This window comes from Temnothorax nylanderi, unplaced genomic scaffold, assembly GCF_030848795.1.
Source record: "Temnothorax nylanderi isolate EJ_2023f unplaced genomic scaffold, tnyl_v1.0 TNYL_tig0216_pilon, whole genome shotgun sequence".
NCBI classification, from domain to species: Eukaryota; Metazoa; Arthropoda; class Insecta; order Hymenoptera; family Formicidae; genus Temnothorax; species Temnothorax nylanderi.
The window spans coordinates 184639-211406 of record NW_027249278.1 but is presented as its reverse complement, the minus strand read 5'-3'; the positions used below and the strand labels follow the sequence as shown (position 1 = coordinate 211406).

At 38.9% G+C, this 26768-nt stretch overlaps 2 protein-coding genes across 13 annotated transcripts in view; one reads left to right on the top strand and one right to left on the bottom strand.

The window, feature by feature from the left end:
* Pax (paxillin) overlaps positions 1 to 19254 on the top strand; it is a 38766-nt gene extending 19512 nt beyond the window's left edge. For 10 of the 12 annotated variants that reach the window (XM_071717557.1, XM_071717553.1, XM_071717550.1 and 7 more), the window contains 9 exons: positions 3278 to 3438; positions 12593 to 12770; positions 13392 to 13524; positions 13790 to 13991; positions 15480 to 15770; positions 15865 to 16038; positions 16513 to 16743; positions 18393 to 18513; positions 18601 to 19254. In XM_071717557.1, the coding sequence (XP_071573658.1) occupies positions 3278 to 3438; positions 12593 to 12770; positions 13392 to 13524; positions 13790 to 13991; positions 15480 to 15770; positions 15865 to 16038; positions 16513 to 16743; positions 18393 to 18513; positions 18601 to 18746 (1637 nt within the window). In that variant the 3' untranslated portion in view covers positions 18747 to 19254. Of the gene's footprint in view, positions 1 to 3277; positions 3439 to 12592; positions 12771 to 13391; positions 13525 to 13789; positions 13992 to 15479; positions 15771 to 15864; positions 16039 to 16512; positions 16744 to 16915; positions 17535 to 18392; positions 18514 to 18600 lie in introns of those variants that run through there. The other 2 variants (XM_071717558.1, XM_071717560.1) reach the window with 2 other exon arrangements.
* Positions 17954 to 24594, bottom strand: Xbp1 (X box binding protein 1). The gene is made up of 3 exons (XM_071717566.1): positions 24079 to 24594; positions 22011 to 22538; positions 17954 to 21501 (listed from the first exon to the last, which is right to left on the bottom strand). Exons 1-3 carry the CDS (start codon positions 24354 to 24356, stop codon positions 21399 to 21401), a joined length of 909 nt encoding a protein of 302 aa, XP_071573667.1. The 5' UTR covers positions 24357 to 24594; the 3' UTR covers positions 17954 to 21398.
* Between the last annotated feature and the right edge of the window lie 2174 nt (positions 24595 to 26768).

Here is a 26768-nt window from a genome sequence, read left to right as displayed (position 1 = left end):
TTGACCCAATAACGCGATATCAATTCGTAGAATATAATTTTGTGTCTTGCAACAATAATTAATAATAACAGAATAATTATTATTATGTTTATTATTCTGCTAAACAAAATTATATTATAAATATATTATATCAAATTGAGAAATACAATCTGTCGACTATTAAAAGCCAAGTATTTATAATCGAAATAAAAGAACGATTATATTGGATGAACTTCTCCGAAAACCTCCTACGCCCAATTTACGTATTATTTGATGGAAATGTTTTAAATGGCCTCATAATGAATGCCCTTAAATGGATTTTTACTGATGAGAAAGATAAAGGCATAAAATGTTTAAATAAAGTTGTATGTAGTCAAACACAATTTAGATCCTTTTCAAAATTAATTTCAGAGAATTAAAGAAGTATATTCTGGTTGAAGACATAATAAATCTATTAAAAATTAAAACTTTAAGCGTTTTTTTATTTTCATTTAATTATTTTCTAATTTTTATAAAATTATGATTTAGTATGTGATAGACTCATTACAACTTTCCTCGCGAAACGAGGTTCACTTCATATCGCCCACTGCAGGGGTGCCACATGGGTTTACAACTTTCCACGCGTGGAAAGTTTACCCATGTACTTTGCAAGGCACACTATGTGTCTAGTTTAATGATAGTCGAGCCCCCCCGCAAGGGGCGGAACCTACTTACTGCATCCACGCATGCACTTTTTCATATCCACACAACAATTGGTTATCTTTTTTCTAATGTTATTCTCAATTCATAGAGTGAGATATAATTTTTTTTTATTACAAGAACATGAAAGACGTTAATTTTATCGAAAAATTAAATTTTTTCTCGGAAACTAAGCATTTGCGGAACTTAACACTGTGGGTTTCGACTATGTTTAGTGGATACTACATACCTGTAAAAGTTTATCAAATTCGGGTGTGAGAGGTTTTCGGAAGTTTATCCATTACATTTAATTTCTTGTTTATTATTCTGTGGTCTGAATAAGAATATATTACTGCAATATAGTTAAGAAGTTGGTAGTATGTAGGGGAGACCGGGGCTAAACCGCCAGTTTTTTTTCGGAGCCGATTTTTAACAACAAAATAAATAATTGAAGTTAAATGTGGTATACCACTGTAAAGAGTGAACCTTTAGCTACAAATTTATTAAGGAAATTTTTATCTACGTCGCTTTGTTTAACCGGTATAGAGCAAAAACGACAACGGTGCAAAAATTGAAATCTCAAAAATGCCGGGGTTGAACCGCCACCCCCCCCCCGGGGTTTATCCGCCACACTGCATTTTCAATACATATACGTACATGTAATCCTGAAAAATGATAGGATACATTTTAATAATTGTTTTTTAAGAGAAAAATATAAAAATTTATTAAAAATTTTTATGCAAAACATTAAAAAATAATTGTTTTACCTATTCCATAAAACAATTTAGGCACGTGAATACAGAGGTTAACCAAATCGTAAACTCCCCAACGGCACGTCACATTGTCAACGCGGGCAACCACGGGGAATACGCGTGACGGCGTTCCGGTGCCATAGGATCAGCGCGGACCCTCGAGCAACCTAACCAAGCCGCGTTTCTCGCGGGGGAGCGATAAATAGCGACAGGGGGGTTAGAAAAGCTCGCGGTGAAGCGCGACCATTTTACCGACTCGACGGCGTCCTCGCGCCGATTCCTCGACGCGCCGACGACGACGACGGCTACGACCACCACGACGACGACGGCCACGACCACCACGACGACAACGGCCACGACCACCACGACGACGACGACGACGACGACGACGATGACCACCACCGACACCACCACCACTACAACGGCGGCGACAATGACGCCGAGACGATGCGGCGAACGCTGGACGATGCGGTCGCACGCGCGACTGTCACTGACACAACGACCAACAACGACGATTTACCGCGGCCGGGAGTCGGGACGATCTACAGCGCGCGCGGCATGTCAACTCTCGCGCGGAAATCGCGGGATCTCAGAGCCGTGCCGTGCCTCGCCGTACCTCGCCGACGTGCCGTGAGCGTAAGCGATCTCGAAAACAACGGTCCGCCATCTTTTCGGTCGGCCAAAACACCCAAAAACACCCGTTTTGCGACGATACGTGCGTACCATTTCCCTCCTACACAAACTGACGCACGTGCAAGGGAAGACAGAATCACGCTCGAGGGAAACCTAACCTGAAATCGCCGTGAGCTGAAGTCGTGCGCCCGGCGCGCCACAGTGGCGAGACTGGCGGACCAACCCCGGGTGCTTACTGGCGGATAAGCCCCAAACATAAGTTTCAGGTTTGATCGCCCACGAAATATTAGACATCAACGATAATAAAAAACTACACTGGATTCGTGTTCAGCATGCATTACTCTTTATAATCACGTACCGCGAGATTTGGAGAGCAAATATTATTGCAGATATTACAATATTTCCACGCGCAGAAAATTTCACTTTCACCTTCCGAAAACACATTTGCCCTCGTAAAAATCATAACACGGCAGGTAACCTGCCGAAACTCCGTTGGTCACATGGGTACCATAAGCAGCGTTTACAATGTTAATAGCGAGTTCGCACAATATACAGGTTCCGAGATATTTGATTTGGCGGTTCAACCCCGCTGGCGGTTTAGCCCCGGTCTCCCCTAATAATGAAATCTTCAACCGTTATTAATTTATGGAGTAATAGACAGGAAATAAAGATAAGAGCTCTTTAAATAATAAATCTAAACATTTCAATTTAGAAATATTTCCACTAAAAATTTTTACGATTCTAATTTAGATCTCATTTAATCGTGAATGTCCGTCTTATATCCATTTCCATCTCAATGCAGATAAACTTTAATCTCGGTTTAATTTACTTTTTATCTTTTTCTAGTTGTTAGAACCAGAAAAAGACAAAAAGTAAGTTAAACCGAGATTAAAGTTAATCTGTATTAATAGAAATGGACATTTTTTTTTCAGTGTAGTAAACCATTTTCATTTATTTTTTATATATTGATCGCGACAAGTGAAGGAATTAATTGTACGGCGGGAACGTAGTTTCCGCCTATTTGTCTCTACAAAAATAAGAATTAACTATCGCGGCAAAAGCCCGAAATAGCGGAGATGCCTTGAGATGCACAAATTTAGGGATGAGATTATATGAGAAATCACACGAGTTGATTTTTTTACGAGATAGATTTAAACTTCCTTTAAAGATTGGTTTGGTTCGTCTGCAATTTAAATTGCAGGTGAAACTAATCCATCGACCTATTGTATTTCCAGATGCGCTTCTGGCAGATCTGCAGAATACTGTATCGTCGGAGGGAAATCACGTCGGAGGTAACGCGACGCCCGGTTACGGATCGCTGAATGGCGCGCGCATCCACACGACCACCGGCTATAGATCCTACGACAATCGAACATCGCCACTGCCGCCGCAATCGGTATGTCGAGCCTTGCGATCACAATTAGAGCATTAATAGACCTAGAAGGAGTCGGAGGACGCGCCTCTCGCGTGCGCGTTTGCCTAATTCCAGAGATTCACATCGAAAACTCTCAGACTCTGCGTGTCCAGATAGCACAGATAATCGTTATGATCAAAAGAACTCAAAAAGGATTCATCACTTTTTCAAATTCTTTATGAATTCGCGTAATTTGTTCGAAATTAATTGAAAAATAATTCCTTTTTGATATTTCAAAAAAGACTGCGAGCGCTAATAACGTGCGCTGCCGCGACGCGGCTACATACGCCAGTACCTTCTTGTAAGCAAAAATCTTCACGCGCTAGGATGCAAGGCGAGCCTGTGAGATAGATATTAATATTTTTCGTGATATCTCCGAGATATCGTGCAGTGCAGAAATAGCAAAATGCACTAGTACATTTTATGTTCTTTTCTGATACAGAAACTGGATTAGAAGATTTTTGATAAATCCTTTTTGGATAAATCATGAAGGATTCTTTCTTATTCTTCTTCAGATACAAAATAGCATTCAGATAAAGCTCCATTGGAATAGTATTTAACTAAGCATAATTTCGAATTTATTGCGAATTCTTATGGAGTAGAAAAAGAATGTCTTTTGTATCCGAAGAAGGATTCAGAATTGATGATATAGAAATAAATTTCTTTTACACTCTTAAGAGTCTTTTTAGAAATGATACGGAAAAATAATTTATTTCATAAATCGGGAATTTAAAAAGAATTCTTTTTCAATTCTTCTTGCTATCTGAGCAGTTATGTCCGAGTTGATCGTACGACATCGTGGTAATCAAGTCCGTATCTTCAGCACCAGATCTAACAAGGAATCTCATGGAAGCGTCTCTCTCCGATTTTTATGAGCTTTTAATACGTTGTATTTTAGATCAAAACAAGGAATACTTTTTTTTCACGTGCTCAGTTGCATATTTAGGGAGTAAAATGTCTCTTTGATCGGTTTTCTCTTTCCGTCGAAACTATAAAAGATAGAAAAAATTGTTTTAATAAAATTTGTATAGTTTTAAGACTATTTTAAAATAATGAAGAGAAATTTTTGATATATTTTTTCTTTTTCAAAGTACCTACCTCTACCACTTAAAATTTTTTTTCAAAATTTAAAAAATGTTTATTACCATATTAAAGGTTATTTTATTATGAATTCAACCACATATAATAAAGTTATGTTTCGGAAAAAAATATTAAGTGATGAGAGTATCTCTTATTTTGATCTAGAATACAACATATTAAAAGCTCACCAAATCGGGAAAGCTTCCGTGTGGTTTCTTATGGGCTAGATTCGCGAAGAGAATTTCAGAAGAGTAGACCTCCGTTTTGCCGATATCACGATTCATGAGAACGTTTCCGATGATAAGACGACATCATATCAAGAACGGAACATCGCGGTGATTTATCGATGAGCTAGGGAAGCTCGTTGCTGAAGAAACGTTGCTGAAGTCGTGGACGTGGTTCGCCAGATGGAGCCAAGCGGTTTGATGGCGCGATCCCGACTATTCTGAATGCTCGCGATTTCCACAAAGTATAAACTGCCAACGCAGAACGATGTTGGTGCCAGAGGCGTTTGACATAAATATGAAAGGATATACACGCGCGATCATAGAAGGTAAAGAAAACTATTTTCGACAGGATTGACGGCAATAAAGATCCTCTATTTATGTATTACTATATAAACCCTATCTCTCTTCTCATCTCTCCACTAAAATGTTAAACGTCAAACGCATTCGTTGTATCTATGTCATTTATCACGGTTTTTCTCTTTCGACGCTATATAGGGTCGTAATTTCAATGTGCTCCATTATGTACGTGACGGACACCTTTCGGATACAAAATTAACTCTTTGGCACTAAGACCGTTTTGCGATTCCAGTTTACAAGTCCCGAAATAGAGCAATCCGTCGTCACGGTCGCGAAAGCGTGACACAAGAGGAATCCGTAAATAAACCTCTTCTCTGACGGTTAATAACTGTCGATACGATGTTTTGGCAAGATACAGCGTGGTCTCGTCAATGTCTTTCGATCGCCCGCAGCTGGTTCTTTCAGGGCCACCATTAATACAGACATTCATGATTAAGCGGGATCCAGCTTAGAACTGTCATGGAATTTTGATCTCAAACGCGGATGTTTCTAAGCGGAAATGTTTAGATCTTTTATTATAGAGCCTATATATATATCTTAAGTGTTCCTAACACGAATATCATTACCGAAATGCAAAGTGCGTATAATATTAAATAGAAGTTATTAATTTTTGTATCTGCCCACACACAGAAAAATATTATTCTACAGCCAAGGAAAGCAATTACTTATGCTTTTTTTTCTTCTAAGTAATAGTTCTCTTGAACAAAGAATATTTTCTTAATAATAGTTTCAAGATATACTCTTCACAAATCTTAAGAAAACCTTGTGCTCAAGAGAAGAATTTATTCTTTTTTCAAGAATATTACATAGAATTAATTTAAAGAAAGAAAGTCATTCTTGCTTTAAGTAAATCTATGTTCTCAATTCAAATAAACATTTTTTTTTTTTCTAGAAACAATGTTAGCTGAGAACAAGTTTTAGTTTCATAGGCTAGTTTACGATGATTCTTTAGGTAAGAACATAAAATACTTGAAATCAATGAATTACTTCTTTTGAAAACTAAATATTGCAGCACTAACAAAGAATATAATCTCTTTTTGGAAATAAGCGATTATTCTGATGAATAAAATTTATATTTGAGTCAAATAGTGGATAAACTTTTTTTCAAGAAAATGTGATATCTTTATTAATGTATACGGTTCTTTTCCGTAGACTCTATATAGTAAGCAAACTGAATTTTTATATTAACCTTTCGTGGTCACATTTATCTATAGTTTCATAATAGTCACACCGGGGTCAAAACGATCTCAGCGACTTTAAAATCGGCTGCCGTATTTACAGTTTTCATTATTTTGACTTGAAAAAATTACTGAACCTTCTTGAAATGTTGTAAAATCTGCCGCAATATTAATTTTGTTAATTATTTAATATTAACATATTGAAAAAAAACGCAAAAGTTAAGGTAAAAAATGACTTTTTTTTTAATGTCGATTTTTGGTAGATGGCATCACAAGGCCCGTTTCAAAGTTTGGAGTTAGTGTGATTCTGCTTTGAAAAATTTTTGGGGTCATGCTGACCAAGAATGCTTATGATAACTTTATAGATTTGCGGATATACAACTTATGAAATACTTAAGACAAGTAATATTTACTTGCAGGTAGTATGTACTTTTCTGTTACACGTATCTGCGTTACCTTCTGTTATTTTGCAGGCGTATAACGGTATAACATTGCCAATAATTTGATTGGCGGACGCTCTGAAATATTTTCAAAGCGTGACCGCTTAAATTTGTTTAGACATGGAATCATCCGTGTTACAATCATGAAAATAAGTCTAGGGAACAAACTTGAAGCAGTTTCCACTCGCGACAAAATTCCGTTATCTCTCTCGCGTTAACCGTCGCTCGTTTTGAGAGGAAAAAAGAGAAACTTCCAAAGAGTCATAAAGCACGGTCGGGAATAACTGTGACGCAACGGCGGGGCTAAAATTAGAATCAATATCGCGTCTAAAATTGACTGTCCGAAGCATCACTACGGCAACAACGTCGAAACGTGCGTGGCAGACGCGGAATCGTGTATCAGTCGGGAGAGATTCTCGAGTTACAGCCGCACTCTTTATTTTCATTGGGGAGAAATTACACGAGGATATGAAATTGCCTGAGGATACGAAGGTTACGCACACAAACTGAATTGAATTTTTTCGCCGCCAGAGATAGAGCAGTGAATAAAGAAAATTCGAACTTGAAATTAATACATTGCACGAGCAATTTCAGAAATCAGCTTCTAATTAAAGAAGCTGATCAGAGATTAGAGATCATTTAAAGGACTTTTATATTTAAGGATATGAAGACATTTCTCTTCTCGCTTAAATTATACTGTATCAAGGTACTTTTTTCTCTCTCTTTCTTGAAATCGCGACGTGTACTTTCCATCGTGCCCAAAAGGAAGATATATCACCTGTATCAATAAAGTATTATTAAAAGTTATCGATTGTTGAATGAAATAATAAAAAGTAAAGGAATCGAGGCCGAGGAATATCATGATACGCAAATAAAAGTGTCGTACGGCAATATTACGAACAATATTCTGCGCATAAAAGTTGTACGGGACCGATGCATTTCCGCGAGTTTTCTGCGACGGGGAGACCCCCACCTGTTACGTTCCCTGCCGATTTTATCGATTCTCGCTCGGCCTAGGGCAGCGCGGTCTTTATTATTCATGATCCTCGGACTCGTGTCGCGCTCCGGTTGCAAAATTTGCGGTAGAACGTGCGGCCTAGCTAAGGCTATATTATACGCGCCGTTCGCTGGCCGCGCCAATCCTCGCTGAATTTCGCTTTTTTCGCAATATAAAAAAAAAAGTAAAAAACCACCTGTGTCCATCTTTAGCCCGACAGCTCCGCCGCGACATCGAGTCGCGAATTATGTATTCATGTATTCAGGAGTGCGCAAATATATGTATCTTTCTGCTGGCTTTTGCATACTTTGACACTCTCCGCACAGCGATAAAACTCGTGTCTATTGCGAAACTGGAATCGAGTACACAGACGAGCGAATCGATTTCGATGCATTTTGCAGTGGAAACCGTACGGGCGATAGTAGCATTCGCAGTTCTGCTTTTAGCTCTTCTTACGGAGTACTTTATTTTTAATCGAAAAGAAAGTTTGTTAATGTCTTGTCATTTTTAATTAGAAGAAGGGTGGACTTGAAAAAATACATACTTTTTCTTTAACGCCCGGGATGAATTGTAGATACGTTAGATGCTCGATTCTACAAATGTTCATAAAAAATAGCAATTAAATGATTAAGTAACTGAAATGACTAAAATAATTTTAAAAAAATGACAGATTTGTTACTTTTTAACTGCAGGTTATCCATTTTCTTTGTTTTGATTAGCATTATTCGCGTAGAAACAATGAAAGAGAACACTCTACGTTAGGTCAATGAACTTCTTTAAAGTCCAGGTGATCGTACTGCGATCGTGACACTTGTCGTTTGAAGTCTTAGTATTTATTTTCGAGTTATAAAGCATTTTCTACAGCAGATGTTTGATGTGTTCTCCGTTCATTTCAATACACAATTCGACACACTTTCACCTTGATCGAACACGTTAAAAAATGCCAGGTTTATTTCGTATTTGTTGACAAGAGTTTTCAATTTTCTGTATCAGTTCATCCAATGTGTCAACCGATTTGGCGTACACCATGCTCTTCAAATGTTCCCATAAATAAAAGTCTAACTCTAACGGATTTAAGTGCGGTGAGCGAGGTGACCATGCAATTGGACTGCCATGTCCTATCCACTTTTTTTGAAAACAATTGCTTAAATGTTATCTAACAATCATGAGGAAATGCGCACCATTCGTGAATGAACCACATTTGTTGTCTACGTAGAAGAGGAATATCTTTCAAAAGTTCGACGATGTTCATTATTCGTCAACCTTAGAAGCTCATGAAGGACGAATATATGAGTGGCCGCGTGTAAATACGTTATACAATGCATATTCGGGAAACGAACGGAGAAAACATCAAATGGTTTATAAGTCAGATATAAGTGGTTTTTGGAGTAATGCTTGTTAAAACTTTTCGGTTAGTTTTTACGAGTACCTACTCCTAAAAGGCCTTACATTTAATTATTATGTTTTTATAAATTTATTTTTAAATATTGTGCTACATAAATAACATAATGTTTTTGCAGCATTTACTAAATTTATTTATGTATTATTACGATAAATGTGTACTTTTAAATTAATCATTTTTCCACGTTTCCGTTTACGTCATGAAACTCGTCTGGACTCGAAAAGGAGAGAAACTCGCACGTTGAAGGTTTGACAGTTTTATGTTTTATGATTGACGAGTTAGGACAGCTGAGCTGACAGTTGCCTCCGCTGTGCTTAAAGGCCAAAGCACATATGACAGTCGTAGTCGTGGACGTAAGTAACGCACAAGCTTTGGCGTATCCTGATTTGTCAGGTCGAGGACTACGACAGTCGTATATCGCTACGCCATGTTATGTGCTTTGGCCCTATCGCACAAGCTTTGGCGTATCCTGATCTGTCAGGTCGGGGACTACGGCCGTCGTATATCGCTACGCCATGTTATGTGCTTTGGCCCTTACAAATCACGCTCGTATAAGTCGCGCCATTCACATTACTCTTCTCGGAACGTGTTGTTACCGCATCGATCTGTCATCAAGTTTGCACTGCAGTCGTCATTCTCGGATGTGACGCGATCCAGTTTAGATACAGTCCGAGACCTATTTTCGCGACGGCCAACTAGGCGAAATTGTCACGAGCTTGTTTCGCGAGGCGTTCAAGAACTTTTTGATGTAGTTATATTATAATATTTTTCATTTAAAAATTACACCGCAAAAAATTTTCTTTAGCTATTATTATTATCAATTATATAAATAACAAAAAATTGTATTTTTATCTGTTGTAAATTTTTTGTTTTTAAGATGGTTAAAAATTAATTAACTAAATTAATTAAAAATATCGTAAAATCTGTTGATTATTAATTCTTTGTCGCGGATAATCTGTTATAAAGCAAAAAACGTTTGTAATAATAAATTTTTTATCGGTTTGAGATATCTCTGAGCTTCGCTATTTCAAGGTTGTTTCTCGCAACATTGACCAACGCGTAATTGCACTACATGATGCTAAATAACGTCTCGGATTATGGCAATCGACAATGGCAATAACCATTTCTTGCCGAATTACCGTTCGAGTGCCAAATCCTGCCGGATTGCCGAAGGTCGCTCGGGCTGTACAAGCTTTCCCTTTGACGTGCGAATTTAGCTCGCACGCGCCAGTACTTGATTCCAGAACGCGATTCGATGCATCTGCATCTGCCGTTATAGCCCGTTGCATAAACGTCGCCGAATGCGGTAACAACGCGAGCACGTGACTGCGACGGATTGGAGCTACACAGATGCTGGACGCGTGGGGCGTGGGGTGTCTCAGATGAGAGGAGTATGCGAAGTACCTCACAAATACCGTTTTAATCACGATAGGAGCCAACGAAAAATTTCGAAAGAATTTTTTTATTGAAAATGATTGATTTGTTAAAAATTTCGAAAATAATTAACTTGTAATAAATTAGTTCTTCTTGGTAAATTGGTTATTCTTATATCGCAGATTGAAAACTCATAAAAGGCGAGTATTTTTGTATTTTTTTCTTATGAGAAATAAACTAAATTTGTTTTAAAAAAATCTTTTGTCGATAATTTGGTAGGTGCATCTCGCGTCCGATTAATGTAAAGATCGCACGACATCGCCTGCAGATGCTGCGTCGCGTTAATAATGATGTCGCCGCCGAAATTTCCACGCTAAGCGCCGATACGTCTTACTGACATGTTTCTGCTGGCTAACCGCGAATATATTTTTAGACCGACAGCTCAGCGTGTAACCTAGTTTCCGTCCAGCAGGATGCGCCGTAATGCTGCTTTATTGCAAAAAAAATATAGTCGCGCGGGAGTTTGGCGATAAATCTCACCGTCCTTGTTCGCTTCCCAGAAATTCGACTACAATTTGTCTATTATTTTTGGGTGCTATTTGAAAGATCATAAATTATTCAATAAACGAAGATCTGGAAAATCGTTTATTTCAATATTATGATACGGTCTTACGAGAGTTGTAAAAAGTATGCTGAAATATAAATGTAAATACTTGCGACAGTTACGGTGAAAGCGCTGTATGAAAAAAGATAAAGAGACAAATTTAATGTATTTTAGATATAAATTAAACAATTAACTTCTTAGCTAACTAACAATAATATCTATTGATGTCTTGTGGTTTAAATAGCGAGGAGAATAACCGGCGTAATTGGTGATTTATTTTTATGCAGGGAGGATTATTGGAGACCGACCTCAATTGCGCTACTTTCGTTACGCATCATTTACGAGTCCTCTTCAAAGACTCGTAAGCTCCAATTTATCGTTACGGATAGTTGCGGATCGCATTTGGCCATCGATTAGCCTGACGTCAAGCATCAAATTTAATTTCGGTAAACAAGTCGGAGCGACTTCTCGCGAGTTGCCAATTTTGTAATTGAAACATCTTTAGCTTACTTATTAAATCTTATCTTTAACGTTAATGTTGGACGATATGGACAAATGTTATATCCAGAACAATATATTTAATTAATATTATTTAAAAAACTCAAATTATTGCACATATGACATGAGTTTATTTTACATAAATATTATAAATTGTACTCGTGCTGTTTAAATCATATGACACGCCAAAGACTTCCTTACGTTTCCCAATGAATCTTATTTAATATTATTATCGAACATTTATCTTTTTTAAGCAGACGGGACGCGATCATATTTTTAGGATATTTACTCTCGCGACTAAAAGCAATCTGAAATTGATTCTGTCGGGACTAAAAACGCATGTCGTTCTGAACGACGACGTTCCACACGCGCCGCATAATGATTCTAGTGACATCATGGTTCTAAATAATAATGCATTTTGTGGAAACTTGGCAGACCATCGCTTTTTGTCGATTAACAAGCCAAGAGTATAATCTTAGGTAAATGCAGAAAGTCGTGCAGCTGTCGTTCAAATCGTCTCCGTACTGTCCATTCATCCGAAGAAAATCCTCTTTATTGTTGACATTAAATTTTCTAACCATTTCCGACATTTCAATATTTAAGAGCTTAATTTAAATTGTTAGTTAATTCTTATTATTCTATGATTAAAACAAATAGGTATAACACTCGTTATCAGGCTGGAATTTCGTCAACAGGCGTGGAATTAACAGCAGAATTATCAACTAACACAGGGCTAAATTTTGCGCTCGAAATCGCGCAGTCAACGATAAATAATAAATTAATAAAAATAAATATTTTAAAACACACGTGAACTTATTATGGAAAAAAAATAAGATGTTATATTAATCCTTTCAAGACAGTTCTTTTTATTGTGTAAAATTGATAAAAAGATCGGTGTCTTTGATGAACACAATTATGATACGAACGAGCTTGGAGCCGTTAATCGCTTCATTTTTCCGGTCTTTCCCGAATGTTGTAGCCGACTTATCAGAACCGCGAGGCGATAGAGGAAACCATGGGTAAAACTGGAAGCGCGTCTTATACCCAGGCCGGCACCGGGAGCAAGATGCCTTCCCTCAATAACAATCTTTCCGAGCTGGACACCCTCCTGCAAGACCTGAGCAACGCGCGCTATAATGCCCACTATCAAGAACGAGGTTGACTATTTACTCTTAACCCTGTCCCGAATGGTCAATTTCAATGAGCAAGACTTCTTGGCGACTCCTTGCAATCCATGTCTCTCTGAATCTCTCTGTAAAAAGTCACACACGGTGTAAGACATAAAAGTTTTTTCACAGATTAAGATCAGTATTCATAGTCGAATCTTATATTTAAGACTATCTTAAATACAATCTTAAGATGTTATGAACCAATCACAGAACCGTATTAGCATCTTAAGGCATTACATAAGACAGTCTTGAAGTAAGAACCGACTATAAATACCGTTCTAAATCTCATAGACGCGAATAAGACTAACGATATCTTGTTTTCCAATCAATCTTCATTCGATACGATTTGAGCAAATTTTAGCGATCGCGATTTTATTTTAAAAATGTATAAAGTTAATTGCTAAGAAGATAAATCGACGAAAGTTGCTGAATAGAAATCAACTTTAAATTTGCGGAAAACGAATCTACATATTGTATAAGAGAGCACGATAATTTCGATAACGTTCTATTTTTTTCATTTTCTTCACGTACTGCTAAGCCTTTCGGAAAAGGGCAAAGAGACAGTTTTACAGGAGCAGTTTATCGTACAGAGTTGCTCGATGATTATAGACAGCCGTGGGTCCACGACAGGAGTGAACGGGGGTGCGACCAGCCCCATGCTTCGTTCTCCAAGTAGCATGTCAGCCTCTCGACCCACCGTCGACTCATTGCTCGAGGAACTAAGCACCGCAGTGCCTAACGGGTGAGCTTTCTATGTGCGCGCAAATAATCCCAAAACAATATAAGAGCTGTATATCAAGCAGGCTGCTTTTAAACATCTGACTCTCGTGATTAATAATTTCGAGATTGAGTTGATTGTAATCCGGCGAATTCAGACTTCGACCATTGTCGCTCGATTCGTGCGATCGTAGAAAATCGAACTCGCCGGCGATTAATGGGGGTGTTGATCCCCAAGATAATTCGCATTCGGTAAAACGGACTGTTGTCCATCCCTCCCCCTCGAGCAGAGACTACCCCGCTGACGGAAAAGTGAGAGTCACCATACAAGAGACGTCCACGGAGATACAGCCGGTCTACGACGGCTATCCTTCCAGTCAGCATGGCTCACTGAGTCGAACCGAAGTTCACCGGAGTTACCCTAACGGTCATACCGCGAGTAACGCTACCAAGGAGCTGGACGACCTAATGGCTTCGCTTTCCGAATTTAAGGTATCCATCCATCCATAACATAATCACATAATTGCGTACATAACGCGATGACCCTTGCGGAGCGGCCAATATCTTATTGTTAATATATATTTCGTTTTTGAGAGAATTTAAATGTATAATTTTAATTGATTAAAAGGAAGATATACGAATTGACAAATCGTTCGAATGTTTAAAATATATGTTGCAAATATTGACAAATTGAGAAATTCGTCAAAAATTGTGAGAAAGTTGTAGATTGAAGAGAATGCCGTTTCTAAAGGGTTAAATAGCTCTTTCGGTATCCACGTCGGCTTTCAGCCTTCATACGTTGCCAATGAGCATGAAATCGCCAAATAAACTAAATTAAACTCTAGGGTTTGTTGCTGGCTGGAAGCCGAATGGACTTTTTTACGCACGTTTAATCTCATACCGAAAGAGTAAGCATATGTTGCTTCTCGTCTGCATTGTGTACATAACTAGGTCTGAAGGTAACATTCAAACATCTAGAAGATCTCTACCGTTCCAAGATGAAGAACTTGGAGGTATACCATTGTTTTTTTTCGCATAAGTTCCATTCTTCCGTAAACGGATCCACCTGTTTAGCTGTCGACGAAACAGGTACAGGCTGTCCCACTGCCCCCGACTGTTCGCCGCTTTGATTTACCGTGGAGTCGGAAAACACTGGGGCGTTAAATCCACTCCTGCCCATTCTTGGCTCCCCACGTTACGAAAATAACCACCTCGCCACAACCGTGGAGCCGGGGACTACCTCTTACCGGAGCCGCACTACATATTCCTTCCCGACGATCTCCCCCTGTTTCCCGCGGCTGCGAAAGAAGGGGGACCAAGAAGACGAAGCCACGGAGAGGTGGGGCACCCGCGCGTCGGTACGACCCGCCGGAATGCCCGGAGCTTTCGGCTAGTCTGCAAGCTCGCCCGTGGCGATCTACATCTCCTACTTTTACCTCATCCATCTCGCCCGTGGGTTTTAATTTCTCTTCACTCGACACCTCACGGACTCGCACCCTTGACATCTCGGTCTGACCCTTTTCTCTCACCTTGTCCGTCAAATCAGTCACGCCGATACTCAACCTTGAACAACTTTCGCATCCCAATCCCTTTTATTCGACACCTCGACACGTACATACGCATACAGACACGTGCACGATTGATACAGATTCGTAGAATTACGCAGAGAATTGTACATCCTCCTTTTTCGAGGGTTTAGTGCAACGAGTGCAACTATCTCAGCTTTTCGAGAAATTGAGATTATCGATCTCGAGGTTGAGGAAATCCTTTTCACACTTTAGAATAGCAAACGATGGGATGTCAGAGAAGCTACAAGGAAAATAATATCTTCTTTAAATTCCTTATCGCCTCATTTTCTCAACCACAAGATCGAGACCGAAGCGCTCACGTCGCACTTCGGATTCAGTCTCAATCTCTCGGATAGAGAGTTGTTACCCGGATTTTTACGCGCTCGATCCTACGATCCGCGTGTCTTTGCAGATCAATAGCGGCACCCATCAGCACCAGACGGTGACCGATTCTCCATACGCGAAGCCCAACAAGGCCACCAAGAGTTCGCAGAGCCCTTTACCCACCGAGAGCACGCAAACTCGCGTCCACATCACCGAGACCCACACGACCCATCTCTACCATCCGGGAGAGAGCCAACCTCTCAAGCAGAACCAGTTGGATTCTATGCTTGGTAATCTCCAGGCCGACATGAGCCGCCAAGGAGTCAACACAACCCAGAAGGGATGCTGCAACGCTTGTGAGAAGCCCATCGTGGGCCAGGTAGCCCTCAACTGCATCATGATTCTTGAAAGCTTGATCTTAATATCTGGCGATTGGATATCCTCCTTCACTTAATAATGTTCTTGCTACACAGGTGATAACGGCCTTGGGGAAGACATGGCATCCAGAACACTTTACATGTACCCACTGCAACCAGGAATTGGGCACGCGGAATTTCTTTGAGAGGGAGGGTCATCCTTACTGCGAGACGGACTATCATAACTTGTTCTCGCCTCGTTGCGCTTACTGCAACGGGCCTATTCTCGATGTAAGGATCGCAGGATCATTCTCGGGGCTTTTGAGGAAAAGAGTATAAGCCTCTTAGCTTATGTTGGTTTCTATCTAAGTGCAACTGAGACGAAGAATGTCTCGTGAAGAAAAAATAATAAAAAGGACCCGACATAAACTCTCGTTTCACTTGAAATTTTTATCCCTTGGCATTCATGGAATGTCTGAACTTTAATATTCTTAACACAAATTGATAATATTTATAGTTCGAAGTGATAAACTTTAAATTTTAATTTAACTCTATAAACTTTTTTTTACTTATAGCTGAAAAAAGAACTCTATTAAATTAAAATTTAAAAATCATCAATTCGAACTACAACATAGTTATACTGGTCATAAAGTGAGAAATATCAATCAATCATCTCTGGGTCAATCTATACTTTTTTCCTAAATGCCTCAAATTTTTCATCTTGTAAATTCGCTCACGGATGCGAGAAAAATGTTTTTCTTCCAGAAATGCGTGACCGCCCTGGAGAAGACTTGGCACACCGAACACTTCTTCTGCGCCCAGTGCGGTAAGCAGTTCGGCGAGGAGGGCTTCCATGAACGGGACGGCAAGCCCTACTGCCGCGAGGACTATTTCGACATGTTCGCGCCCAAGTGCGGCGGCTGTAACCGTGCTATCATGGAGAATTATATATCTGCGCTCAACAGTCAGTGGCATCCGGACTGCTTCGTGTGCAGGGTAGGTATCATGCTCGCAAGATTTATCTGTCTCATCACCAAATTTTATTTTCAGCGCAAGCTTCACGAGATCGTCAACATCTTTGTTTCCTTCATGCTATCTTAAAAATCTCGAAAAATCGCAGAAAAAACGTTGTAAGAAACGCAGACACATTAAACTTTGACAATTACAGGATTGCAAGAAGCCAGTCTCCGGAAAGTCCTTTTACGCGATGGAGGGACAACCGGTGTGCCCCAAATGTGTCGGGGTAGACGACGACGAGGAAGAGGAAGAGCAAGAGGCATAGGACATTGCTCGATCCCGCCGCCTCACATCATGCCAATTCCTCACGCTGATTTTCTTTGTCACTATTGCCCAGTTACTCCCGCACGATATGTTGCCCCCTGTATGCCCTCTGGCTCTATGAATGCGGAGCCACCCCCCCTGATCCTTTGACAGGTGATTTAGCTTGGCGCTGAGGGAAACCGAGGTGGAGAAACGCTGACTGCAAATCACCGTCGTCTAAATTCCGCATCGTGAAACACACACACATCGGAAACACACACTTTGCACACGCATCGGACGCAACACTTCTTGCATCACAGGGCATACTCTCGGCAAGCACAAGTACGAGCTAGCTGCTTTCGTTTTCAAGCTCGCGCCTTGACATTGTGCCGAGCTCTTGACAATGGAGAGGAATTCTGTCGAGCCGCGCGAATTAGTATTGTTTATGAGAAGTAAAGAAATAAACTATCCCTCCCTCACTCTATCCCCTCTCCCCAAAAAAAGAAAACAAACTCCTAAAACAAAAAGACACACACGACACCAAGAGTCGACTAGGGCATCTACACATATAGCGACTTGGAGATGTTCGTCTTGTGGCAACATATATGGGGAAGAGCCAAGCTAAATGCTGTGGTGTGGACGATGCCGTCGTCACAGATGGATGTTTTCATTCCTTAGGTTGTATAGTAGCAGCAGATGAATCGAATTGATATAAAAAATTTATCTTGGGAAAAGTAAGACGATTAATTTCTCTCGATCGAATGTTTTATCTCTCTTTGAAAAAATTTTCTAAATAATTAAATATCACATAAATAGATATAATAGCTTCTTTTGCGTCAAGGAAGCTAACTAAAGCGAGTAAAAAAAATACATATCAATTAAAAATTCGATTCTTTTGGTAATACTATACATTTTATTATAATCTATAAGTAATAAATACAAAATGTCGATCTCTAGCCGTTTTTATTTAATTTTGTTTAAATTCACATGTATCTCGTTTTATTCAAGACGAGGCCAAGATATGAATAAGAGACGAGGAATAATAGTACAGAATATATGCGTACAGGATGTTTTCAAATTACTATTGATTTTTTGTAACTTTTAAATTTTTGCAAATATTTTTTTCTCAGGAACTATGGATTCTGTCATGTCATGATATTAATGATATAGATTTCATTGAAAACATTCAGTATATGATGTAAAATCTCGTATATCTTTCCAATGTTTTTTCTATAGGACATGATATATTTATTTTTAAATAGATTTTGAAATAGATTTTTTCTAAGATTTATAGAATTTTGCAATATTTTCTCGCGTGTGTGTGTATATATCAAACTTTTTTTATATGATGCTCTCAAAACACGTCCATGTTATTTATTTTGCAGGATTGCAGACAAAAGTTTCAGGGAGGCTCCTTCTTCGATCATGAAGGATTGCCGTATTGCGAGACACATTATCATGCCAAGAGAGGATCCTTGTGTGCAGGATGTCACAAGCCCATTACTGGTAAATACACCAGATTTTTGAAATTTAAGATTTTTAATATGATGCTAACATTGCTAACATGTCTCTTTTGCATTTCACTTTTTTCAGGTCGCTGTATAACAGCGATGTTCCGCAAATTCCATCCCGAGCACTTTGTGTGCGCGTTTTGCCTAAAACAGTTGAACAAGGGCACGTTCAAGGAGCAAAACGACAAGCCTTACTGCCATGGTTGCTTTGACAAACTCTTCGGATAAATAATTCATATTTTTCGGAATACTTTTTTTGTAACATAACGAAACGAGAGGCTGTTTCTCTCGGCAATGTTTTATTATACTTGACGAAATACGTATACGACATAAACACTTTCTTGCTTTGATTGCCTATATAAAAGCGCGAGACGAGGACTCACATTGTCTAAAGTAGCCTTCTAGAATTTCAATTTTTTAAATCAATATTGACTAACGAATGCATGCAAAAAGAGTAGAATTTTGATCACAATGACAAAAACCTTTTCTTCGCCAGTAAATATTTAATAATAGAAAATTAGGCGACCTAACTAGCCAAAAAATTCCTCTATAATAATACTCACGAGTCCTTTTTAAATATCTCTCACTTGAAAAGGACTAGATTATGGTCGAAACATCGTGAGTTTTAATATAGAAGAATTTTTTGGCCAGTTAGGTCGCCTAATTTTCGTTTATTATAAGAATTTTGATTGTTACAGATTATTGTAAAGAGATTAAAGAATTTATTATCCTGTCACCATTTTTTAATCGATGAGATCGTATTATCTCACACAATTTCTTCTTTTAAGGAAATTGTAAAGTTGTTGTATCTGAATGGATATAAGTACAATTCAAATCCCATCCTTCGATTAATATCGAATAAATTTCAATGGAAACTTAATTTATGGATATATTTAAAAATTGAAATTAAAAAATCGTGATAAACCTTCTCTCTCTTATCAATTTCCATTAAAAAATTCAAATTAGTTGAAAAATTAATAAATACGATAGAACATTCTGATCTTTGTGCGTTTTGTAAACTATTTAATTTTATATAATAAATCGCGCACGTATTCTCAAACCGCTCAGTTTGAGTTTGTCATGCCGTTTAACGATTAACGAGAAAAGGGTGCTATAGTTTATCTTTATTAATAATTTGTATCGATATCTATAGTAATATTTGTATAACCGTATCTTTTTGCCACCAAATATCTCCCTAATGAAAGCTTTTCCCGTGCGTTAGAAAGATTTCGTATATTTATAAGATATTTAAATAGCACTAATATAATAATCAGTTTAACATTACCGCGCAAACAGCGCTACAAGTTTACACATGCCTGCTAGAACAAATTCGCGTCACGATGTACAAACGACGCTTTAGGGCACAGAATTGGAAAACAAAAGATATACCATTAGTTTGAGATTTATTTCTGTTGCACAGCGAAGATCGAAAAATCAATATATATATATATATATATATATATATATATATATATATATATATATATATATATATATACTATATATAATATGTATAGACATGTAACATTAATAAATTTCTTAAATAGAGGCGTCTGTGTACGTGTGTATGTGTAAAAAAAATTCACTGGTTGTGTCTATGGAAAACTATTTACTTATCTTCTTACAACATCAAATAAATTAAAGAAAATTTATAATCTTGGATATATATACAAAAATATATTCTTTTTACTAAAGTCACTCGTCTTAATGTTATTAATTTTGCATTGCAAATAATTTGATATACTGTTAATTTAAACCAAATTAGACAATACGTGACAATACGTATAGTGCTGCATAAAGCTACTATCCAAAACTTATGACAAAAGAGAGAAAGAAGAGAGGAAACAAATTTATCTCTTCATAGAGGCCTGAACCGTCTCTCTGCTATTTTATAATAACTTTTATTAGAAAGCCTTTTTAAATTAGTTATACTCTGTCTCTTCCTATAGCTATCATTTACATAATGTAAAAGAATTTAATTATACAGATATAATTAACGCACACGTTGAGTGTGAACTTAAGTATATATGTGTCTTTATTACAAAATATTTACATAACTTGCAACAAGTCACATTTCCAAGATTACCCATTTCATTCAAAACGTTTATTACGAAGCTAAATTGCTCAATATTGATAAAAAGAAATGTGCGAAAGTCTAATCAAAGCTTGCAAGTTTTTATCGAATGTCAAATGAATGACAGACTGCGTATTATAATGATCTTTTCTGAAAGCTAGCCTCTCTCTCCTTTCTCTTTTGTATCCTACTTTCGCTAAAATTCTCCATATCACAGATGTAACGATTCGACATCGATCTGGCGCTCGCCTTGGCAGCACGCCTTATCCGGAACTGTCAGCCCAACGTGGGAAACAGCTCGCTGAAGCTCTCAGACCAGAGGTCGAACAAGGCGTCTGACACGTGTGATTGCGGAGAGTCGTGAGACTCGTATCCACCGTCCGACAAACTGGCGCAGTCTAGCTGCTTCGCCGAAGAACTGACGCCACAGCTGTCCACATCGCTTATAGCAGGTGACATGGAATTGGTGTACGCCGGCGAGAATTGCGTCGGGTAGCACAGATGAACGCCCGAAGAGGGAACGGTGAGATGCGTAGCGTCGTCCGTGATCTGGTTGACGACGTTGTTCTCGGTACTGACTACCTCCTGTACGCACTCCTGGATACCCATGCAACCGTCGTTTTCCTCGCCTGGATACATAATTGTGATGGAGTTAGTGGTTTCGTCGTATGTACCGTAGAGAGTGTCGAGATCCGATGCTGTCTCTGATTCTTGTTTAATCTCGGTCTTGATCGATGTCGTGCTTCTTGTGTCGCAATCGGCGAGAAACCAATTAGATGTAGTTTGTAGACAGGAGGATGTGCTATTTACGCTTCCACCAGTTCTATTGGCTTCCACATTTTCTGATGTCTGCCCCACCAATGCTTCTGGATGGTTAGATTTTTTAACGGGAGCTTCGTTGACGGACACCTGTGGAATGGAGCGCAATCGGCAGGTCATTAAGGGAGAACGACTACATCATGAGGACGCGCGATTGCAGAGGAAATGAATGAAACGTTCGGATTTTCACCGGAGATTAAAACTTGCATTTGGATCACTCAGATCAGAACTCCATTCAACTTCGGAATATTTCATCCATCTCTACATCATATCCAACTTACTACACGTAAGCATGCAATTTTTTTTCAAAGAAGAAAAAGAACAGAAAATTGGAATCAAGAAAGAATAACGAATGATGTAATTATAATGTTAAAAACTACTAATATACGTCTATATTTTTAAAAAAGAAAATTATCACTTTATTGGAAGGATGCATACCGACTATCATTATTTATGAGTTATTCGCTCCGATTGTGAGTAAAAGATATAATCAAAAAGGTGCGAGACAAATAGGAAATGGAATACAACATAAGAGTGACAATAAGTAAGAATACAACATGAGGTGCAATTATATATAAACTGCAACTCCCGAGACTCACTTGTTCATTTGATCTCTGAGGATTTGCCTCAACTTCTGGGCTGACATTTCGTAGGAGGCTCTCTGCCAGCTCTTCGAATTGCTCGGCGCTTTGGAAGGTGCTGAACAGGAAGTCTTCCAGAGGAAGTAGATCAGAAATTTCAGCAGCAGCGTTGCCCGTAGCGTCCGTGTCGGGCGCGATGCCGACTGTGCTGTCCCACCCTGCGGCAGAGGGTCATTGGGGGATACTGCAGATCCCAGCGAAGGTACAGCACCGTCGACACGGGTCCGACAGGTGGAGCAGATCGTTTGCTGCTGATCTGTGAGCGTGTTCCTCACTGCGTCTCTCTCGTTTCTAAGCCTCTTATTTTCATTCAACAGCCATTCGTTCTGTGACGTCAGCAATTCGTTCTGTGATCTCAGCATTGCGCACTCCTGCGTAAGCAGCTCGTTTCTTTCCTTTTGTGTCTTCACCGTCTCCTCAAGTTCGTCTAATCTCGCCTTCTTGCGGTCTCGCGAAGTTTGAGCGGCCACACGATTCTTCAGTTTTCTATCAATGTAAATCGAACAAAAAAATCAAGTAAATAATTAAAATGATCATCTGTTTAAACAGGTAAGTTCTATCTCGCGGGAAAAGAACGGGAAGACGAATTATTTCGATATAAACTTATAATGGCAGAAATTAAAAAATTTAAGAATTTTGATAAAAAATTTAAAAAAATAAAAAATTTGTGCATTCCCTTTTTTTATTATTTTCATAAAATTCAGATAAAACTGTAGATATTATGTGTATCAGTAATCTCGAAAGAATTAACATTTCTTTGTGTTAATCTATTTTATTTCCCGATGTATGATGCAACAGTGTTTCTCGTTTCATTGTACCTTTTATAGGCAAGTCATTTCCAGTTGATAACAAGAAAAATGACGCAACAACTGCTACCGGTGATTACTCCACAAACTCATTTTACAGGCACGGATCTATCGCTATACATATAGCGACTATCACGTAATCGCATTTACGTCAGTAGAAATGAATCGCCAAAGTGACGCGTAACGAGCAGATGGCGTTTATTAGATATGCGAAAGATGCCTCGCGAGGATGTAATTCGCGGAATATCCTTGTAATTCGCGGAACACGCATCTTGTGCATCCTTATGAGCCATTCTACAATACTTACATAGCAAACGATGGCAACTACTAGTTGAAAAGTGTTATTTCCATGTTGCGCTTGTCAATTGCGGTTGTCAAAAGAGAGATGGCAAACTTTTAACTTTTTTGGCGACAGTAACTGGCAATCGGCAATCAGAAATAACACTTTTCAACTGGCAGTTGCCATCGTTTGCGTCGTTTGCGACGTATTGTAGAACCGGCTTAAGTCTCTTACGTAAATTGCTCTTTCAGAATCTTGATTCCGAGAATAAATTCGCTGAGGCAAACTGTTCGCGTTGATATTACACACGCTGATAAGCGTGAGATAGGGTTTATCTACGAGTTGAGTAAAGAGATTACGCCTGCTGAACATTAAATATGAGACTGTCAGGTTATCGAAAAAGACAACTTTTGTTGTTGGATAAGCTAAACTGATACGCGTCAATTAGTGCCATGAGCAAGACTGATACAATTCATTGGCTGATGTAATTCTCTGTAGGGTGAACCTTCGAAAAGAATTTCTATATCTTATACAGATTCGACCAAATTTAATTAATTAATACAATAGCTTGTGCTTGTGGAATGCGTTTTATTGCCATTAACAATTTAAATTAGATCAATGTTAAACAAGTGTCAGTTGGCAGAATTATAAAAAAATGTGCATGACAGTTAAAATTGCCTTTTCTATCTTGATCCTTGTCTGAAAATTGTTTAAAAAAGAAACGCAGGGTCTTTTAAAGTCTTTCAGCAAATAATAAAGATGTGTACGGAATCCATTACATCTTCCGTTACAGGATCACAAAATATGAAATATCCGAGCGTGACAAAAAAAACTTAGCTTTTCCTCTTCCCATTCTCTTTCCTGAGGACCGGGAGGACGATCTCCGAGTAAATATCTGTACATGGATGGTGAATCCTGATAACTGAGTTCTCTCGCTTACTTTCGTTGCAGCTTTTCCTCCCACGTTAGATGATCCAGTCGGCGTTTCTTTCCGCGTACACGGATGTCCACGGGCTCGAGGAGCGTCGTGACGTCGTCGTCGCACGTCTCCTCTTGCTGACCGCCGGGGGCGGTCTTCCTGCCGTCCATCCTCGCCTTGTCCACCAGGATCGACGTCGTGAAGTTGAGTTTGGACACCGCGTTGCGCGGTTCGCTCCTCGGGATCGCCTTGGGCACTCCCTTAGGCAGGGTGATGATGACACTCTTCACGGAGCTCATAATCCGCCATGCGACGTGACGCGAAGCGTCCTACTTTCTCGAGATCCTGCTCGATTTCTACCTTCTCGCGCTAGCCAGCGCGATCGCGCCGTGTCTTCGACCGCGTCAGGATCCTCCGCGTGACAAATTCGAATTCGGCCCGGATATCGGCCGATCAACCCAAGCGAAACGCGCGAACGAACTCGAACACCAACCATACGATGTGACAGACGCAAATAAACTGACGCAATAAACAGACGTGAAGTGAGGACGCTTGGTTGCCACCATCACCACCCAGGCACGTGTTACGCCACGATTGGTCGAGCGTGAGTACCCGCCCGCCAATCATCGCCAGTCTGTTCACTCGCTCGATGCTCGATGCGACTAACTTCATGCGTCATCCAGGGTTCTCAAATCAAGGACCTCTCTCTGCGCATTTTCTCGTGGATTGGATTTAAAAGAAGTGAAACGAACGAAATTTTACATTCGCTCCAATTCGCTCAACGTGCGCGGACCAGTTCGGACGTGTTTTGTCCGGAAGGAAAATTTTTTTAAGTATTGCGACTGTTACTGTCTGCATTGATCCCCACTCAGACTTTCGGTTGATTCCGTTTAGACTTTGTCACGCTAACGGGTACCAGACTTTGTTAAACAAACAGTGGCAAATGCTGGCCATATTGACCTCGTATTAGAGGCAGGAGCCAATATAAATCCAAGACGAACGAACGAACGAACGAAATTTTACTGTGAATGCGACGAAAATTGGATACTTTGATGATAAGAGTAAGGGCACTTTTGGGAAAGCAGATGTGTAGATTATTAATTCCTGCAGGGATTCTCAACGATACCACAGTCTTCGAGTTTGAGAATCTCTATTCGAAATGATTGTCTCGGTTCACGTATTTTTCCTTCGATGAGGAATACAGCTGAGCTGTGCTTCCGCATTATCGGCTTTGTCGTATATATCACATCGGTTGTATGTTGCATCAGAATTGTTTTGACGTATTAAAAATATATACCGTATAAAATTTAAAAAAAGGTAAAAAAAAGAGCGCTGTGTTCGCATCTATTATCAAAATAGTATTGTGCAAAATCAAAAGTCATAATTCTATAAGTCATGATGACGTCATTGTGGTTCCTCGCAAGGACAGTTTTGTGGCGTCACAAAAGAACGTCTTTTTGACTTTTCTCGTGATTTTTTTCATACATATATAATTAATATAACATATTTATATTTGAAAATATATTAAAAAGTAGTTTATTTTTAAATAATTTATTATAATTAAATGCAAATTGTGGTACAAATTTTTTTCTCAGAGAATGTGCGTGAGAATTCACATTCCTTTTTCAACATATATATATTTGAGTGACTATGTATACATATTGGGAGCTTTCCAGCAAGCGACACAAGTCGACACAATTAAGTATCGTTTTATCTTTGTTAAGCTTTGTGTTCACGATACTAGAAATTGTTCCGAGATCTCAGACAGAGAAAAAATTGATTACCTAATCACATTTAAACAATTCGGCAATTGACCAATGCGATTCTTTCTCCGTTCAAGATCTCGGAGCGATTTCTAGCATCGTGGACACAAGGCTTTACTCATTGCCAAAAGAGAAAGATAGAACGATGTTTGTGTCGACTTGTGTCACTTAATTGCTGGAAAGCTCGCTTATGCATTATATATAAATATATGTATATATATATGAGATTCCATATGCCAAACACCGAGGTATTTCCTCAACCATTTTTGACTTGGCGGAAATTTTTTTGTGTTTTTATACTAAATGGAAAGTATATAGCTTCCATGATTTTTTTTAGATTTTTATCTCTACCCATACTTAAAGTTATGGATTTTTTCAAAAAAATGCAGTTTATTATAACATTATTAGGCAATTAGGCATTTCTGTAACTTTAAGAAGAAAAAAGATATTGTAAAAAATGAGGTAATTTTTTTCGTTTTTTACTGTACTTTTCGAAGAAAATATTGAAAAAAATTTTAATGGACAATATGACTGTTTTCTTTTTTCAATGATTCAGGGAAACTTCGATTTTACATAGAAAACGAGAAAAAATTACGGAAGTACAGATTTCCTTATCTACTTTTATCCTAATATGGCGTCTCGAGTTGCGGCGAGCTGTCAGCTCATCACAAGATGTGTTTCATATAAGAGATATACCATTGACCGCTGTTACACGGCGCCGTTAATCGGGTTTAATAACATCGGTAGTTCTTAGACTAGCCAATCACACTCATTCTTCAGAAGCGAAGGGAATAGCTGTGATTTGCCAGCCTAAGAACTACCGATGTTATTAAACCCGACGTGTAACAGCGGTCATTGATACGAACGCGAAAACAAGCTTCCCTGAATTGCACAACAAGAAAAACATCGATAAACCCCCCAAATCAAGATTTGGAAGCGTGATATAAA